This window comes from Pristis pectinata, chromosome 22, assembly GCF_009764475.1.
Source record: "Pristis pectinata isolate sPriPec2 chromosome 22, sPriPec2.1.pri, whole genome shotgun sequence".
Taxonomy (NCBI): domain Eukaryota; kingdom Metazoa; phylum Chordata; class Chondrichthyes; order Rhinopristiformes; family Pristidae; genus Pristis; species Pristis pectinata.
The window spans coordinates 21,884,172-21,904,928 of NC_067426.1; the positions used below are offsets into that span (position 1 = coordinate 21,884,172).

The window sequence follows — 20,757 nt, forward strand, 5'->3', positions numbered from 1 at the left end:
TTTCTTTCTCCTGATTTGTGTGTGTGTGTGTGTGTGTGTGTGTGTGTGTGTGTGAACTTTTTTTCTACCCCAGATCTTGTTTGTTTAATCACATTTGCTCTTTAGTGTTTTCCTATAACAATACCAGGTAGGTTCTTCAGGGATGGATAAGCTGCAAGATTTTCCGATTCAAAAATTACACAAGGGAAAAGTAAAATAAAGCTACTTCACACGTTCCATGTTTTAAAATCAATGCATGTTTATTAGTTCTGTGGATAATTAAACCTTTAAGTCATACAGAATCCAATACAGTTTGAAAATACACACCATGTAGGGTCCACTATATTATATTTCAGATTTACAATAGAGCTTCTTATGGCTTTCCCACATAGTGAGAGATCAATTGCATTTGATTCAGCAATTACATACTGATCAGTTGCATAGTACTTTAATGATATTTCTACCTATTACAATAAGCTTTTCAGATCTTCATTTAATAACATTAACTATATTATATTAAAATACTCCATTATATAAACTTCTTTTCCCCAGACTGTTGGCTTTATTTACACCATTATTCTGCACATTAGTGCATGGTGCTGCTGTGCTTGATCTCAGTTCCCTCCATTCAGTAAGCAAAGGGCAGCTGGATAGAATCAGCTCATTCCCACCTGTGCTGCTGAGTGAAATATTGATTGGGATATAGGTATCAGAATTTGTTGAAGGAAATTCTGTGACTTATTCTTTTTATAATTTCTCTCTTAATTGACCTACAGGTTTGGAGAGTCAACATGGCTCCCTTCAGAAAGCTCCCCTAAAAACTCAGCACTTTGTTAATTCACTGTTTTCAAAAGCTTCCTAAAACCTTTGGGTTTTCAGTCTGTTCTGCTCCCAAAATTAATTAACAATTTCTTCATTTTTTGTGCTTAATATCCTGTTGCTTGGAACTGCTGCATAAATATTAGTTACTGCTGGTGATCGGGGTGTTTGTGGAACAAAGCAATCTCACCACATGTCTGCAAGGAGTTTATCCTTGATTATTGGAAGATTAAAGAAAGAGTGTTAGAAGAAGTGGAAATGGATTTATGGAATGCTTCAGTTTCACTTCGATATAATTCAGTCAAGAGATAAGAATATAATTGCCATCGTTTTCCACTAGGTGTCTCACTACACGTGGTCTGCATTATCTGCTATAGAAACGAATGGGATTTAGGGCCAAGAGTCACTTGTCTGGAGGTTGAAGACGAATAATTGAAGGTGACACATACGCAAGAACAATTTCTTCATCTTTTACTCTTCCTTCCAATTTTCCCTCTTAATTTTATTCCTGATATCTCGTTGCAGTAGGGGAAGAAATTTGTCTTAGCTCACTAACACTTTACCAATACGGTTGATAGAGGTCATTTTATCACAAAGCTGCATCAGCCTGTTGTTCTCTGCCTTCAAAATTTATTAATGTCAATGGAATGAATTTTGGAGCCGAGCACAACACGTTGAAATGACCATGAAGTACATTTAGCATGGAGGATGGATTTATTGGCCAATGATTATACCCAGCTTCATATATTTGATTCCATTGAAGTCAATGAAACCAATGTGCAAAGACAAGTACAACATGTAGAGGGTACTACAGGATTCCTGAACTAGTGATCAAAGACAAACTTCTCCTCTATAATTAGAATTTATTTATTATGCATTTTGCCAAAGGGAATATTCCCCGATTAAGGAATAGTTCTGCAACAATCCATCAGCATTTCACAAGATAATCTCCCGGTAGTAGCTTTGTGGTTGAGATCTTCCAATGTATTTTTGTTCGGCTTTTATGTGCACTGTTTGCAATTTTGCAATGTAAACTTGTACTTTTCCATAGAGTGCAGACAAGTGATTTCATAGTGACTTTGAAACAAGAATTGGTTAGTGAACCACTTGAGCTTCTCTGCCATTCAATAAGATCAAGCCTAATTTATGACTTAGCTTTATCTACCTGTCTTTTTCCCCAAAACCATTAATGTGCTTAACAAAAAACTATCAACTTCAAGGTCTATGCATCCTTCCTATGTCATGGTGCACAGAACTGCTCACAGTATTCCAGGTGTGGTCTAACCATGCTTTGCTTAGATGTATGATAACTTCCAACTCCTTGTATGCCAGTCCACAAGATATAAGGTCTTACATTTTATTTTCTTATTGATTATTTCCAGCACCTGCCATGATATTTAAATAATCTGTGTTCAGGAACACACCAGATTTTTCTGAGATGCCTCTGCTTCTAACTTTTCATAAGTTATAAAGTTCTGTGGTCTATTATTTTTAGTTGCAAAGTGGGTGGCCTTAAATATATCTACATTGAGATTAAGTTGCCACAGTTTTTTCCTGTTCTTTTAATGCAATTTGAGGGTTTGATCTACATTGTGTCATCAGCAAAGCTGGACCATAAAGATTTGGGGTAAAATCTGGGCAATGCAGTCTAATCTATTATTGATCAGTGAGATCACCTTCACAGACCATCAACCACCAGAAGTAATGGGACACTCAAGTCCTAATGTAACACTAAGAACTGTGCTTTTATCCTGACATGTAATGTGTCACTCAGCACAAGTGGGATGTCACTATTTCTAAGAAAAATGCTGCAACTGATTTATCAAATATTTTTTAAAATAGTGAAATTACAATAACATTCTAGGTAAAAGAGATCTAGTCTGGGCACTGGATGCAGGGATGGATCTTGCAGGGAGAACCTGTTAAGGGACGGCGGGGATGAGATCGGTCCGTTGAGAAGCTGAACGAAGGGAGGATCAGTGGGTGTGCTTCTTTCAATGAGATGATGAGCAGTGGAAGGGTTGTGTCCCAGGTAAGAGTGAGGAGTCTGGGAGGAGGTACAAGCATTGGTTGAGTGACAGAAGGGGAGGTAGCAGATCTGGGCAGCATTTTGAACTTTGCCTGACTAATGAAGAACTGGGCAGAATACAATGAGGGATGCAGATCCACTCTTGCCTGATTTACAGCACCACCTAAGTCAGATGTATACTGCACACTTTCAAACAATTTGCAATTATTTCTGACAAAATTTCATCGGGCCTAAATCACTTCAAAATTGATATTTTGTTATATTGACATATATAGACATTAAATGTCACCCTAAGTTTCTGAACTGTTTGTAATGTAAGTTATCCAATTATGCAGGCTAAATATCATCAATAGATATATTATCAATTAGCTATGTACCTAATTCAGGCAAGTGGGATCAACAATGGTTAATGGTTGGCATGGATGTGGTGGGCAGAAGGGTCCATTTCTGTGTTGTACAACTCTATAAGTGCCCGTGGAAGTATTATAAGTACCAGGTCATATCTCTATCTTTGTTCACATTTCAAGTATTGTCCTCCACCACTGTACACTAATCATTATTCCTATTGCTGTATTGCAAATATCACCAACTGATCTCCTTGAATCTCCAGTACCAGCTGGAAAGCTCACACTTTAGAAATTGCTAACATTTATGTCAGTATTATACCAAATTTATAGCAGTGCTAGTGTTCAACCTCCTCTTGGAGTTGTACAAAATGAACCTTTTATTGGATCCAGCATTTCTTACACATTCTCTCGAAAGGTGAGAGCTGGACTCCTCAGATCCTTGATCATGAAGTGAAACACAAATGCTGATAAAATCTTCCACATGCTACATTGTGGTAGCAGTAGCTCAACATAACCTGCTTTTGAAATTCATGAGGCCACATGATACTATATAGCACCTGTATAACTACCTACTGGGGATGGCTTTCTGGGTAGTAATTTCTATGGTCTGATAGTTTTGGCAATTGAATCTGTGAATACCAAAACCTGAGTTATAAAGTCCCAGCTTTAACTACCATTTGTTATTTTTGGGCAAGATTTGTATTTTTTTCCCAGTCAGGTGAAATATTGCATTATAGATAGAAGTAGCTATTGGCATAATTAAGGGACTAGCTCTCCCCCTCAGCACTATAAAGCCATCATAGAAGAGCATGGACTATAGTCAATGAGAACAATTCAGATCATCTATACAGGTCGTCCCCAGGTTACAAGCTCCCAACCTTTGGACACCCCATACGTACAAACGAGCATTTGGGAGACAGGCGGGATGGATGGGGTGGGATTTGCCGGCTGCTGTGGAGCTGCAGACACCTTCTGCCAGGTGGGAACAGGGCACGTCCATGCGCCTTCTCTCCCCACACCCCTGCGCTGCAACGATATTGGGCTGGGTGGAGCCGAGCAGAGCCGGGGGCGCTGAGCAGACTCACTCGCTCACTCACCGAGTCAGTGAGACGGCTGGTGGCCGCTCTTCTGCCCCTGCCCGTTCTTCCATCACAACTGTTTCTGTGATCCTCTCCCACACACTGTCTTTGTTCATTTCCAACTTACGAACAGTTCGGATTATGAACAGTTCTCAGGAATTCCCTTGTGTAACCTGGAGACTATCCGCACTGACTCAAAAAAAGGTTCTTAATTGGAATGATGGCACAAAAAAACCACCATGTATTTATATAGCACCTTTAAGATAGTCACAAAGTGCTTTGTGATAACATTAATAAACAAGCCTGACACAGAGCAGGTGACCAACAGCTTTGTTGAAGCAGTAGGCTTTGAGGAGCATCTTAAAGGGTGAAAGAAAGATAAGAGGCAAAGAAGTTTAGTGATGAAATTCCAGAACTTAAAGCCTCGGTAGCTGAAGTTAAGGCTGCCAGTGGTGGAATGAGCAAATTCATGGTTGCAAAAGATCTGAGGATTGGAGGGCTGGAGGAGTTTCCAGACACTGGGAGGGATTTGAAAGCAGAGAAGAAAATGTTAAAATTGATGCATTGTTTAACTAGGAATTAATATAGGTGATTGATGAACGGGGCGGTGCATGTTGGAAATGGCTTCAAGTTTACAAAGAGTAGAAAGTGGGAATCTAGCTACAAATGCACTGGAGCAGTTAAATCTAAAGTTAGCAAATGCATGAATGAGGATTCTAACAGTTTATGAGACAGGCAGAGTGAACAGATAGAAATAAGCAGCCTTAGCATTGGCACTTATGTACATTTGGAAGCTTATCTCGGAGTCAAATACAGCATTAGGTTGTGAATATTCTTCTTCACCTTGATATAGTTACCAGAAAGAGGGATGGAATAGAGTTTGTGGGGTACCAAAACCAATGGCTGTAGTTACACCAATAGTTGGACAAAACTTCTGCAGATCCAGTATAGGAAGTGAGCCAAACACTCTTTCAATTTAGGGTCAGTGAATGGTCCACAAAAAAAAGAGATTTCTGTCATCAGCTACGTTTACAATTGTTTTGTTTCATGTAATATTGCTCAAAGGCATCCCATAGATAAGAAATAGGAAGCAGCCAAGGAGAATTCCTTGAGGGAGACCAAAGATAACTATGCTAACATTAAGGGAAGCCATTTTCGGTGATTTTCTGACTACAATTGGGCAGATATGAATTGAACCAGCTCATTGCAGTTCCACCTTGTTGTATGATGGTGGGGAAAAGGGTGAAGGCAACTTGAGAAGAACAAGGTGGCCAACTGAGAACTGAATGTGACAGTAAATGGTAAACTTATGCATCACACAGGTTACTCTCCCTCATCAAGGGTTTGTAAAGCAAACCAGCAACAGACATACTAACCATGAACTGAAAATATTTATTTTGCATGATGTGATCAAGAATGAAGGAACTCTGACAGATGACTAATGAACACAACCACTGCCCTGCTTATTCTAACAAAGATATATTCTAAGAACAAGCTTTTTCTGAAAAAAAAACTAACGCAGTGCTGTTAGGAAGGGTGGAGTAAGTTTGGAAAAATATAGTAATTCATTGTCAGATAAAGAACAATCGCTTCCCAGACTAGAATGCTGAAGGAAACCTCTGCACTCTGTGATGTGTACAGATACTAACCTCAGTTATTTTCTTTCTTACTTCAGTCAGGAGTATAACTGTTTATATCTAACAGAACATTTTCTGGCTCAATAGTTTCTTACATCATTATAAAAAAATGTCATTTCCCCCCCCCTTAATATACTGGGTTTAGAAAGCCCCAATCTCAGCTGTCCAAGATCTCTGGGGCTTGCGAGTGCCCAGATTGTTTGTCTGACTGGAGGGATTAAGTCGGAAATGTGCTACAGACTGATAACTTGCTAAAGACCCTGGAATGGATGTGGCAGTTGTATGAATGGTGCTGGAGTTAGAAGCCGGTGACAATAAGGGTGGGGTAATTTGTGGAGATGCAGCAACACCAGTTAACATTTTGTTGCTTGAGTTGGATGGAACACCAGGCAGCGTGCATGCCATGTTGGACAGGACTCTGTGAATAGGAGATGTCAGATTTGATAAGAGACTGGATGATGTAATGTTTGGGAGGTGGCAGTGAGTAGATGGCATCACAGTAGATGCTATTCTGTCAAGAGGAATTCCCCTCAGAGCTGAGTTGGAGTATGCCAGTGCTGAGCCAGTAAGGAAGGTTGGGTTATGAAAAGAGTCCCTACATGATAATTGTGCTCCATCTGTCGACTGTGGGAACAAAGCAGCTAAATGGTAATGTGGCCAAGTACAGGCCCGATGGATCCAGGAAGACGGTGAAGGCTCTATTTCAGATATGTAGTTGTTGAGATGAGACACTAGACGATCCTTAAGTGGATCAGCACCTTCACGGCCTTGAAATTGTTCAAGTGAGCTGAGGTACCTTACGACTTCAGCAAGACACTCTCTGAATCCCATGCTTCTGTAATCCACTGCGAGCAAATGAGGATCAAAATAACCTATCAGGAAAATAAATATAGTTAGTTCATCGATGGAAAAGTACTCAACAAACCTTCCTCATTGTTCAGTTATTTTACAGTTTATTAATAGACCAACCTTTACAAAGTTGAATGTGTACAACTCAAAAATAATGCAATTATTTAGTTTTAAAAACTCTTCTTCTGAATGTTCCTGTTTATCATAAATCCAAGAATGTAGTACTGATAGCAAGATGAACTCTCAGAGGTCTAAGTTATGGAGCCTTGTAAAAATTAGTTAATAAAAGGTGACCAAGTAAATATTTGGACCCACTGTAATTTGTGTTGACCCCAACATCCATTAACAGCACAAGACATCTAAAGGGATAAAAACTGTATTGATTCTTGTCAATAATGAGAAAAAAGACATGGGGGTAAATTTAGGAAAAGACTATAGAAACTAGGATGCAGTTTTTAAAATCATAAAGTGATTTGAAGGGTGAGTTTAAAAAACTCTGTGCATTGAACTGGGAGACAAATAAAAGCTTGGTAAATTTTGAACCCATCCTAACTACTTTATAGATAGTTCATGGAATAATTTCCATTGATTGCAGTGGATGCACAAATTAAAATGAATGAATTCCCAATAAGATGCTAAGTGCATCGAGGTAAGGGAGGGGAATCCTGTTTGTGGACTTGAGTGATGCCGTGAGCTAACAGGCTAACTGACCTTTCTCCTTCCTGTGGCTGGACAGTGAAAATGTGTAGATTTTGTTTTATTATTTGTAAATCAATAAATGCTGCCTTTCATATATAACTTAAAATTATATACACTGTCATATTATGATGACAAAGAGGTAACATAAACCTCACGGTTCAGAACAGCAAAACCTCACTGTTATTTTGCTGCACTGTCTGTATCAAGAGCATCCCAAGGAGATGTTCTATCAACTGAATTTCACATTTATAGTACTTCAATATTTATCATGATATAGAAGCAATTAATTTCATCCCACCAGATCTATGCTGACTCTCAGAGCATTCCCATCAGTCTCATTCCTACATTTATTTCCCTGTAACCAATTCTCTCTCAATGTCCATTAACTCCACCCATCTACACTAGGGGCAGTTTACAGAGGCCAATTAGCCCATTGACCCATGGATCTTTGGGATATGGAAGGAAACTGCAGCACCTGGGCAAACCCACTCAGCCATAGGGAGAACGTGGAGACTCCATACAGACGGCACTGGATGCAAAGATTGAACCTGGTCGCTGGAGTGTGAGGCATTGACTCGAAGGTCATAATCATGTCAGACATGATGCAATGGAACGTGAGTGTTTTACTGATTCTTTCTCAGAAGGTCACAGCTTGACTCCTTGGTTTGCTTAACCACTTCTAATTCATCTGAAGCTAGGTAACATTCTAAACTTTAATCTGTATTGTCAATGTACATTATTTAGCCTGCAAACATTTCCATTTCCCTCAGTAACCATTAGGGGATCTCTCAATGAAGTTGCTGAATTAATGATAAGTGTCAATTTTTTTCTAATTTTATTGTATGGATTTGCATCCACTAGAAACGGATATCAATCTGTACAAACTCTTTGCAGAGAGAAGATTTTCCCTCATTGGTCAGAATCAAAGCAGGTTGCAAAGATTAAAGAACTGGTTATCAGTTTAGGTTCCATCCAGTCTCCTACACACCAATTCAATATATAGCTCTTCACCTAAGGCAGACCCAGGGAGTTGAGGGTACCTTGCTTTCACTCAAGTCCTGAGGAGTGGAAGATGCCTGCGTGTGACTTCTTTTAACATACATCAGCCACTACAGGGCCCTAACAAAGCTGGGTCTTGGTTTGTGGCAAACGAATTCAATAGGACTGGAGGCTAGACTCTGCTGCACAGACTTAGTGTGTGCGCACGCACACACACACACACGTGATACACAACATTGTTTTAACTATTTAAAAAAAGTAAAGGAATTTCTAGTCAGTCAGGACTTGACCTGACAATGTGGCAAGATAGACTTTTTTTCTCTTCACTGTCATGTGTAATTTATGTTTTGTGTGTTGTCTGAACCTATGTGCTTGTGATGCTGCTGCAAGCAAGTTTTTCATTGTACCCGTACCTCACTGTACTTGTACACGTATTCAGAGTTGCTACATGTTAGGTGCATCAGCCCCATTGTCCTTAGTTCACTAGTAGTTAAAATATACAGAGGCCCTTAGTCAATCGCACCCGAAACAGATATTTATTTAGTGCCATTTTCATACCCTCTCCATATTTTCTTTTGCTGAAACGCCATATGGCTCCAGTAGTTCACAAGGTGTTGATTGTGCATCAATTATAAAATGTTTACTGCACTAGATATAAAAAATTACAAAGCTGAAGAAGTAAATGCTTATAGAGTAGAAATTCTATTATAGACTTTAGTAACCAATTATATTTTTCTGTTATTTTATTTTAATAGAATCTATCTGCAGTGGAACTGAATTTTAAAGTTACATCTTTTGATAACTTTTGTGTTTTTTAGTCTTTTTGGAGGTTGAGGTTTTTCTTTTACCTCATTATTAACCAACATTCTACACTAATTATTAAGATATTTTGAAACTTGTTAGTTTGCAAGAAATAGATCTCATTTTTAATCATGTCCTGAGAAGTGTATTAGTTTATAGTTAATCCCACTTTATAAGAATTTAGCTGGCTAAAAAGTATAACTTTTTCAAAACCACGATGTTTTTCATGTGAAAATTTTCACAGTTTGTATATAAAGAAAATGTTTGGCAAATCACAATGATTATTTCTATGATTTCCTTTGTAAAACAGTTGATATTCATTACATTATGAGATCTTTGATTTCTGGTAAATGATCTGAGCTTCAAAAAAAAATCTTATAAAAGACCAGATCTTGCTAGTAGAGACCTTCTGTCCTCAAACAGTGCCCACAATCATCGCATGTCTATCCTTACCTGGTCCAGATGTGGAGGGTTTTATTTGCCTGCCTGGAGTGTCCAGGACTTCACTGATGAAGCCCAAGTAGCTGCAGGCCCTCCAACAATTCACGGAAGAGGTCTCACCCCCAAACAACCTGAAAGCTTTGACAGCCAGCAAAGTTCTGCCCCACTTTGCCAGCTGTTAAAGCTATGATGTTTTTTAAGTATCCTTCACATTCAGTAGACAATTCAAAACTATTAAAGGTAGTTTTAATAGTTGTCCAGGATGCTTATAAGTAATTTAAAAAATGAAATTACCTTCCCTTTTGCTTCCTTAACTGCAACCCTACAATCCCCATTGAAATCAAGGGAATCTTGGTTCCCACATCTCACCTGACACAGGAAGTGACAACCAAATCTCCAGCTAAGTAACATCTTTCAGGGCTTCCCCTTTGATTACACACAGATAAATACCCTGGACTTGCTTCCACTTAAACAGGTAAGTTCTGGTGGTTCCATTCACCAGCAAAATCTAGGCTAAAATGTTGTTAATTTGACAATACTGATCTTATTGCTTTTGAAGTAACAAATTTCCATAATGTACATGTTTAAGCCTAATTAGTGCATGTAATCAATTCCATTTCTCTATTTCAAAGTATTTAAAAGGCGAGATATAGAGGGACCTATTTGTAGGCACTAAACAGCGATAAACTTGTTGGTGTAAAAAAAGGATTGAAGACTAATTTTAAATCAAAAGTTAGAATATGGCTGCTTAGAATAGCTGTACTTAACTTATTTAAATAATTACTTTTTGTTATATTGCCAATACCACGAAAAGTCCATGTCTACTTTATCCTGAAATTGACAATTGATATTTTAGCTCCTATTTTTTCCAAAGGAAAACAGATATCAGCAAAGTTTTTTTTTATTTTCCAAAATATTCCAGCTGCCTTTACATTCCATCGAAATGAGTTTGAAACTTCTGGAATTTCGGGCATCTTGGATGCACTTTGCTAAGTTACATCAGTGCATTTTAACCTTTAATGTGCAATTGATTTACTTATACATTAATTTCAAATTAATAATGATTTTAAAAAATGAATTTGTAACATAAGGCAATATAAAACTGCAATAGAAACATAGCAAGTAGCCATTAAATTATTTTGATAATGTTCTGGTAATGGTATTTTAACAAAACTATATTATCTGTGGCATAGATTCGAAAACTGGAGGCAGGCCAAGATTATAAGTGGTGGGATGAGGGAATGCAACAAAGCCTAAGAGGATTAGTGGGCAGTGTGGGGAAGAAGTAAAGATGATTTAGGCAGGTAAAGGCTGCAGTTTGTACTTTCTCCATTTATAGTGTTGTATCCCTATCAATAACTTGTAGGTTGTTTCCCATTTGATTGCAAATTTCAGAGATCCCCAGAAAACACCATTAAAATGTGTCCTGTTCAGTTAAAAAAATAGTTAAACTTTTGATCTGTACCTCTGTGCAGTTAGAAGTATTCATATCTCTGGGGTCATGTTGCAATTGAGAAATAAATGAACAGCAGCTAGTCTGTGCTCACCACTCCCTTCCCCTCCTTCCTCTCCTCCCCCCATCCCACTCAACAATAAAAATCTATCTGTAGGTTCTTCACCACAAGTTCTGCGGCTCTTTGAAAAATCTTTTGCAAGATCCTCATGAATCCTTAGAGAGTGAATAGATAATTAGGTCTTCTAGAAACTCACTTTTGTCTAAAAAAAACACTTATTGCCCAGTTCTCCGCATCTTTCTGGAAAATTTATTCCACCCTACTTGGGATTTCAGATCGCTTCTTGCTGTAACCTTAACCCAAAAAATAAGAACGGTGTTCACATTTATGGGTTCTTAAAACTTGCACCAAAACTACTTTCATTTAACCACCTGCAAAGCAAGTCATGCCTCAATGTTCTCTGCTCCACTCCAAAGCAACCTTAGTTTACACTGCAGCCAACTGTTTATCCCGAACAAGGATCACGTCGCTAAACCGGAGACAGGTTTGCCGAACTTAACTCATCTCGGTGAACCTGCTTAAGTTGTCATGGCAGTGAGGAAGTTCCTTCGATCTGCTTATGCTTCACTGGCAGTATTCACCTGAAAGCCGGTGGAAATCTGATTCAGACACATAAATGGTGTTGCTGCTGCACTTTCTCCAAATCAGTGCCAGGACTGGAAATGAGCAGAGGAACCTTAACATTCTCATCCTCACGATAAAGCCTCTCCCCATCTCTGTAACCTCTTCCCACCCCATAATCAATTGGGAAAGGTACTTTCCTCTAATTTTGAAGCCCCTTCTTCATCATAATGTTTGTGGCCATATCCCCAGCCATTCCTTGCCCTGGAATTACCTCACTAAACTTCTCCAATTAGCCACCTCTGACCTACTTTGAACCCATCTCTGTGCCCCATTGAGCAGAAACATAACCCAGTTAACCACATAAGTACTGTGGTCACAAGAACAAGTCAGAAACTCTGTAACATCTCCCAATGACACATCAGAGTCTTCCACCTTTTTCAAAGCATAAGTTGGGAGTGTGATAGAATAGTCTCTACCTCGTGGAATGAAAATAACTCCAACAATTCTCAAGAAGGTTGATGGTCTCCATGTCAAAGCCTGATTGGCACCCATCCTACACCCTTAACAGTCCCTTTCTCCACAAATGGTACACTGTGACTGCAGTGCGGACCACCTGCAAGATGAACTACAACTACTTCCCAAGGCTACTTTGGCAGCTCCTCCCAAAACTGTGACAGCTCAGCATCTTGGATGGCATCGCCAGCAGGTCTTTGGGACCACCACCTATCAGTTCCCCTTAAGTGTAATAATCAGAATTTCTTCATTATTATAGGTCTGAACCCTCAAATTCTCCACTTAACAAGACTGTAGAAGTACCTTCGCTGGAAGGACTGCAGCAGACTCACTAACACATTCTCCAGTCCAGCTCGGGATGGGCAATGAATGAAAGTCTGCCAGTTGAACCATGCCCATAAATACATTCATAAACTTTAAATGGACCTCAGCTTAACTGAATTGCTTTACAGATATTGGGAAAGAAATTGATTCTCCAAGTTAAACAGTATTTATATTGATCAATAGGTTACCACTTGTTAGACAACCTTTTGCGTTTATGTCGTGAAATGTCCCAAAATCTTTCATAGGGGTGTGATCAAAGAAAATTTGATGCCAAGCCAAATGCTTGGACAGATGACCAATAGTTCGGTCAGTGAGGTGGATTATAAGGACTGTTGTAAGACAGGTAAAACCCAACCCAGACAACATACCATGTTCTATCCAAGACTCTGCCCCTTGTGTCCTCACTCACACCATGCTCCAGTCATCTACCAACCCTGTGTTTGCTGAACCACATTGGTAAAGAGGCCGCAGGGTTAAGGAAGGAATTCTACAACTTGTGTCCTACAGTCTTATATTGTACTAAATGCCAATACTGGAGGAGCACGGTTATTTCAGAGAGTGGTAGTGCTGGTAACGGCTGGATATATGGAGTAGACTGGAGCAGGGGGGGAGATGGGGATGGGGTGGAATTGGAGGGAAAGCAAATATGAGAGTTTTTAAATTGAGGCACTGACTGGGAGTGGGTTGGAATAACCAGATTTAGAGGTAACAAAAGCAAAGGTGAGGGGCAGCAAATGAGCTGAGGCTGGAGTGGAGACAGGTGATGCGACAGAGGTGGTCTTCCTGATGTTGTAGATATGAAGTTGGGTAAAATCTGATACGAAGCTTGACCATTGCCTGGCTCAGCTTCAGACGGTTGGAAGAGAGAGAAAGAGATAGATATGGTGTGCTGGGACTAGGATCAAAGACAATGTCTCTTCAATATATACCTAGAGGAAATTTCTGTTCAAGTACTGCACCTGGGAAAAGCTGTCAAGCGGCATAAAGGCAGAAGAGGCATTGAGATAAGTGTAGGTAAATTAGAAATGGTTGTCATAAACATAAAGGGGGACACAAGAGACTGCAGATGCTGAGATCTTCTGCAAAAGACAAACTGACAGAGGAACTCAGCGGGTCAGGCAGCATATGTGGAGGGAAAGGAATAGTTGATGTTTGGGGCCAAGGCTGTTTGGGGTCAGGTCTGAAAGTGTAAAGGAGAGATAGCCGGCATAAAGTTGTGAAGGGGAGGGATGAGGCAGGAGCTGGCGAGCGATAGGTGGATCCAGGTGAGGAGGGATTGATGGGCAGGTGGAGGCAGGTGGGGAAGGGAAGGGTGGAGATAGTGACAGAGGCTGAGAGGTGACAAGTAGAGTTAACAAAGGGCTGCAGATAATGGAATTTGATAAGAAAGGAATGTGATGTGGAACCAGATAAGGCAGGGATGCTGGGCAGATGGGAACAGTCGGGGGAGGGAATAAGGGACCCAGTGGGTTGAATGTGTGGGTGATGGGTACATGGAACCGGATGGGGGAGGGGAAAGAAACTTGGAACAGGGGGCAAGGGGGGGAAGTGGTGGGGTTGTAAAGAAGGACCTGGGTGGATCAGAAGGAGACAGAAAGGAATAAAGGAGAAAAGCATAACTGGGGACCCTGACATTTTCAGCTGATGTTGCTGAGGTGTGACATACAGGTGAGAAATAGGAAGGGGTCAAGGATAATCCTTGGGAGAACATCATAAGTAATGGTGTGGGGCTGGGAAGAGAGATTTCCACCACAGATTAATAACCATGGCTGAACATCTAAGGGTAAATTTAGTGAAGAGCATTCTCACCAGACTGTTCAATGGCAGGATTGTGTTGGTAGAGGGAACTTTGAACAACTGTGTAAACCATGGCAGGCAGATTGAGAAGGATAAGGAGAATTAGATTATCATGATCACAGTCATATAGAATTTGCGAAATGATCCTAAACTGAAGGACATTCATCTATAACTTTTGCAATTGTTTCATTAGCAGGCCCCTTAAATAAAACTTCTACAATTTGTCTGATTTCGGAATGAATATTAAATGTTCAGTTGGTTTCTGGGATAACATAAGAAATAGAATTAGGAGTAAGCCATCTGGCCCCTTGGACCTGCTCTGCTATTCAATAAGATCATGGATAATCTTTTCCCTCAGCATCACTTCCCGGAACTAACCCCATATCCCTTAATATCAAAAAATCTATCCATTCTCAGTCTTGAATATATAGAGTGACTGAGCCTCCACGTTCTTCTTTGGTAGAGAATTCCAAATATTCCACACAAAGTATTCCTGTTACTATAAGGAAAGTTTATACAGTCGGTTGGCAAAAATAAAGTGAATAATTTATTTTATATCAGTTTGTTCTATGCAAGTTGGCCGAGATGACATCAATGACTATACTTCATTGATAATTTGTAAATTATGCAATCCTTTGTGATGTCCTACTATCAGGAAAAATGTTATTTAAATGTAGATTGTTTACTTCTTTAATATGAATATGAGTGTTACAGATCTAGCCCAGCCAGGTCAGATTTACTTAGTTCTCTATTGATGTACCATAATGCGTCAGTGACTGAACAAGGAAGTCAAAGTCAAAGTCAAAGTTGAGTTTATTGTCATATGCACAAGTACATGTATGCACAGGTGCAATGAAAGACTTACTTGCAGCAGCATCACTGGCACATAGAATCATATAAGCAGCATTCACAAGAAAAGCATAAATTAAACATAAATTATGCACAATTTTTACAAGACAGAACACAATTAAGAACAAGAAAACCTCCATTTTAGTGCGAAGTGGTCATAGTGTTGCTAGACTCTAGTGGTTAAGGTTGTACCATATGCAGACTTCATTTTTTTAATATAAAAGTACTTTGTCAAGTACACATGGTCCAAAGTCCAGAGAACACTGTGGAGAACTTCTAAAGCAATTCACTGAAATCTGCTCACCTTTTTTTAAAATACTTCAGTTAATCTCATTTCTTATTTGACAATTTGTAGTTTTTAGCCCAGGTTTTATGACTTTGATATACATCTACCATCATAGAATATAAAATCTGTTAGTTCATCCTGCAGTCTTCCTTCACAGAAAGTTTCATGTAAAAAATTGGATTTTGGTTCATAGGAAGTGAGGGCTTGCCACAAAAACACACAAATTTCCAACTAAAAAATCTTAGAACCACAAAACTTTTATAGCACATTGGTCCATTGAGTCTATGCCAGTTCCCAGGGAAGTAATTTCATTATTCTCATTCCCCTGCCTTTTCCATTCAGCACTGCAAATTATTCCTTCTCAAATGTCTATCCAATTCCCTTTCAGATACCTTAATTGACTCTGTTTCAATCATCCTTACAGTTATTGAGTTCCAGAACATGACTACTTCCTGCCTAAAGACTTTTCTTTCTTGTCTAAGGACTTATGTTCTGGAACTCAATGAGTGAGTTTTATCCAAAATTGTAAGCATGTGCCCCTTTGTCCTTGAACCATCTGCTAATGGTAACAGTGTTCTTCTACTTAAACCAGCCATGACCTTGTACACCTCCATCAAATCTCATCTCAACCTTCTTTGCTTCAAAGAGAACAACTCTGGCTTTTAACTTACAGCTGAAGTCTTTGGGCATCAGAGCCAAGGTCACATGGAATCATTATAAACACCATAAAGGAATAAGTATAATTATAAATACTGAAACCACAATATTATCATTTTATCCACTCAGGCTAATTCCTACTCTGACCCCAATTAACCTGAATTCTTCAAATTTGGTAGGACCTAAAGCATGAATTAACATTAAAGTGACATGATCAAAATGCGATGAAATAACCTTTAATACTAATGAGAACAGCAATTTCAACCCACTTTATGATCTCTGGAAAACAGATAGGAACATAAAAAAATAGGAGCATGAGCAGACCACTCAGCCTCTCAAGCCTGCCTTGACTTCGAAATGATCATGGCTGATCTCCTCTTCTGTGCTTGTTCTCTATCGTTCTCAATTCCCTGATCTTTCAAAAATTAATGTCCTTCCTATTTGAATACCCTAATGATCTAGCCTCCATACTCTCTGGGGAAGAGAATTCCAGAGATACATCACTTGCAGAGTTCCTGCATACCTCCATTTTAAAAGACTGCCCCCTATGTCCCCTTGTTGGAAATTCTCCCATGAGCGGAAACATTTCAACATCACCATATCATGCTCCCCCCCACCCCTCGAGAATTTATGAAAGTTTTGACACAGTAATAGCATTGCAGACAAAATAACTGCTATGTCTTAGGTTTCAAAGGAATAAATACGCTGTACTTCAGTCTTACCTTTACCCCCTGTTGAACGGAGCAATTTCAGATGATCCACAGTCATCTGCAGGATCTCAGCTTTTTCCAGCTTTGATGATCCCTGTGTAATGGAATAAGGAAAAATCTGTTTCTGAATATTAATTGTAAGATGCATAATTAATGAGAAACAGACTCAACAATACTGAATACTAAATGAATGAGTCAATATTTACATCAGAGAGTAAATGAATGAGCCATTGAATGAATGAAATATTAAATGAAGAATTGAATTGTGACTTTCAGTATTGAAGTCTATTTGTGACACATTTCTAATCCTTACAGAAGACAGAAATATCTTACTGACTCATTCTAATGCCGCCATTGGATTACAAAGAATATTTAAGCAAATTCTACACTGAGAATGAGTAGATACTGTGAGTTTTCAAAATAATAGTTGAAATTGAGGTGGGATCTGCAAGAGTATTTTGGTAGCAACACATGTAAAAAAAATGAAGACTATGACAATGAAACCACAGGCTGATCTTGACAGAAGGAACTTTGTCCTTTGAGCTTGAAGTTAGTGACAGCTGGATTACATAAGCACATGAAAGACTGCTAAAGCTTTCAAAAGCCAACTGCAGATTTATGATTCTGTAAGCTGTAGGATATATGGATTGCTGGGGAAAAATGAAGATGGGTTAGACTGGCTTCAGAAACATAAAGCAAATATCTAGATAAGCATAGTTAGTTCGGTAGTATTTGAAAATCAAAAAACAACTGCAAGGGATAGAGTTTTGAAATAAAAACAGAAAATGCTGGAAAAGCTTAGCAGGTCAGGCAGCATCTGTGGAATGAGAATCCATCAGTGTTATAGGTCTGCATAGTATTTGCTTGTTCTTATATTATGATGATGATATGATACAAGTAGTTACGGCAATCTAAAACCCATGGAGAAAAATCTGTGTTGTAATTGGCAGAATCTTCATAGTGAATTAGACTAAAGATTCCTTCTAACAGCAAATATAAGGATAAATTGTGAATTGTTCTATTTGTTACTTTGAGGGCACTGTGCGATGGCAGCAGCAAGCTATGCTGTCACCTCTGCACTATTCTCTAATCAGGAAAAGGCATGGCACAAGTATGTTTAAAAGCTTGTCCAGGATTTTGCAAAATTATGAATCATTATTGTTCATCTATGGGCAGTTTTCCCAGGCTGCACTTTACAGAATGATCAGGCCATGTCTAAATATAAAAGTTTGGAAAGTTCACTTGGTCTTGGTAGAATTATGTTATCCCCTCATAGTGTCAACCCATTGAAACCTGAAACTGGCCCTTTGATTGCAGTGACACTGAACAGTGTACAGTTTTCATTACTGGAACACCACAACAGCATTATAGCATTATTATAACACAACTCCTCCTAGAGACTACATTGAAATGGGACCAGATTTTACATCGAAGTACATATTGTCTTTGATGGAGTGATATATTGCTATAAAAATTGTACAACTTCATTCATGGAGTATACAGTCCATTGTTTCCTCTTTCGTATGACCCAGGAAACTTCATATGGAAATTGTACTGCACTATAGCATAATGTGATTTATTATCTTGCACGTTTTGAAGCCCCTTTAGTTATCAGAGCTATATGAAGAAATAATACAAAGTTACCCACTCAAGTTTGCACAGTGCTTAAATGCACGTGCAAATCTAAATATTTTGCAGAAGGATAAATAATTTCAACAGAGTTTAGATTTTAAAGCTCACATTTCTGCTGTTCATTAATTACCTGTTTTTCAAAAGCTGTTGGGACCAAACGACGTAATTCACATAAACTGTTATTAATCCTGTCTCGCCTTCTTTTTTCAATAATCTATAAGAAACATATTTAAGTATGTACTTAAATTAAATCCAACCAGAATTTTGCCTTTCAGAAATGATGATTTTCCCACTTACTCCACGCCTCTTCTTCCGTGCCAAAATGTGGGAAGTTGTAGTTGGTGAACTTGATCTAGTCACAGGGCTGAAAACAGAAAAACATGATATTTTATGTTAATGTCTATATGTATGTATCACAACACTAACGGGGCAACTTGCTATAAAATGAATGACATCAATCTGGATGCAAGGATAAGATTGTCTTATAAAATATGACAGAATGCATTGATCCTTAGCCTGTTGTCAAGATGTGATATTTTAAATTCTCACCAAAATATCTAAAAATTGAATAAACCGCAAATACTGGAAATCTGAAAGAAATATAGAAACCCTCTGAGGGTCAGGCAGCATCTGCGGAAAGGGAAACAGTTAACTTTTCAGTTCCTAGACCCTTGTCAGAACGGAGAAAGAAAGAAAACGTTAGTTTTCTGTATCAGGGAAGGCAGGGAAAGGATCGGTTCTGACAGAGGATTTCAGAGCTGTAACATTACCCGTGCTTCTCTTCCCACGGGTGTTGCCTGACCTGCTGAGTGTTTCCAGCGGCTTGAATATGAAATGCACCTTTGTCATCAGTTGCTCAGCGTTTGTGCAATTTACGTTGAAACAAGGCAGAAAGCTGTAAACAGCAGGATGTCACTTTCCAGCGATGTAATCAAGAGAAAACGGGGGATATATAGATTTGTTCTCGCCGGTGAACGTGGAGTTCTGCACCGATGACTATTCATCCTAATCTTGACCCAAAAGCAATATTGGAATTGCTGCTGACCTTAAACCTCCAAAGGGTTAATATCCACGGGGCAACAAAGTCAATCATTCCAACTTTCTGACATATCAGAAAACTACTGACAGAGATGGGGTTGGTTCTGAGAGGGAGAAGGGCAAGATAGGAAATCAAAACAAGACATGAAGTTACTCACCAGTAATACTCCTCTCTCCCAACGTCTATCATCTCCTCCAGATCGCTATCGGAGGAGGTTTCATCATAGAGCCGCTTCATTGTCTTAATTTTTTTAAACAGATATATATGGGAGTGATGTCTGGCTGTCTGACTGCAACTCACAGGTGCGGATAGAGTCGGAGGCTTCCGCCTACCTTGGGCTCCTGAATCTCGACAGGGCAAGTCAATTGCAATTCTGGGAAGGTTGTAGTCTGTTGGATGCTGGAGGAACGTTCCCGGTGTGAACGCTGTGGCGTTGGTGCTGAGAGTGCTGCCGGCGTTGGTGCTGAAGGTGATGCGGCTGCAGGAGCGGACAGCGAGCTTGTCCTCGCTGCCCTGCGGGTGGCTGAGCTGTGGGTGAACGCCGCGCCGACCCTGGCCCCAGGTCTAGGAAGTCCCGGCTTCACTGTCCACCGGCCGTGCCCACCAGCGCGCTGCTCTCAGCCGGAGAAGCGATGACTCGGGCTTGCTTGTAGTTGCTGGTTTTCTTTCCCCGCGAGGCTCTTCCTGTGGTTTGATCGCTCTCATGTGGTCCCTTTGATTTTTTTTCTTTCTGACCAAGTCGCCCTGGCTTTCCCCCAGATTTCAGACGCCAGTCTTTCTCCCTCCCTCTGCTATCGCACCCACTGCCTCTCTCTCTCTGAAGTTTCCCTGTTCACTTTCAACGCCCGAAGGCGTCTGACAAACCTTTCCTCTCCCCCCTCTCTCTCTCCCCCGGCTGTCCTTTTGCTTCCAGCAGGAGCCTGGTTTCTGGTCACAGGAGACAGAGCGGAGGTGCGGGCTGCCAGCCCTGCCTCTCACCTGAGAGGCAGGTTATGCCGTTGTCCTGACGGCTGAAACGTGAGAAGGAGCCGATGGGTGGGACTTCGGGAGAGGGAGCCGGAGATCCGTGATATCCGGCAGCACCTGTGGGAGAGAAACCGCGGCCCGGACACGTCCAGCGCTCTCTCTGCTCGCCTCTCAGAGCCAAACAGCACTGGGACCCCGAATGGGGACACACAGACACAGTAACACAC

The 20,757-nt window shown here is 39.9% G+C and overlaps 1 protein-coding gene across 1 annotated transcript; it reads right to left on the bottom strand.

The window, feature by feature from the left end:
- Positions 1-290: 290 nt before the first annotated feature.
- On the bottom strand, positions 291-20,255 carry LOC127581699 (hairy/enhancer-of-split related with YRPW motif protein 1-like). Its single transcript, XM_052036339.1, has 5 exons — positions 19,722-20,255; positions 18,823-18,889; positions 18,656-18,739; positions 16,906-16,987; positions 291-6,762 (listed from the first exon to the last, which is right to left on the bottom strand). The coding sequence occupies exons 1-5, from the start codon at positions 19,799-19,801 to the stop codon at positions 6,032-6,034; spliced, it is 1,044 nt and encodes a 347-aa protein (XP_051892299.1). The 5' UTR covers positions 19,802-20,255; the 3' UTR covers positions 291-6,031.
- Positions 20,256-20,757: the final 502 nt, after the last annotated feature.

Bases quoted from the DNA above. Each gene is read 5' to 3' on its own strand.
- LOC127581699 (XM_052036339.1), bottom strand. From the start codon at position 19,801: ATGAAGCGGCTCTATGATGAAACCTCCTCCGATAGCGATCTGGAGGAG. The intron at 18,740-18,822 runs GTAAGTGGGAAA...TGTTTCTTATAG, and splicing joins CACGGAAGAAGAGGCGTGGA to ATTATTGAAAAAAGAAGGCG. The intron at 6,763-16,905 runs GTAAGACTGAAG...TTTTCCTGATAG, and splicing joins CCGTTCAACAGGGGGTAAAG to GTTATTTTGATCCTCATTTG.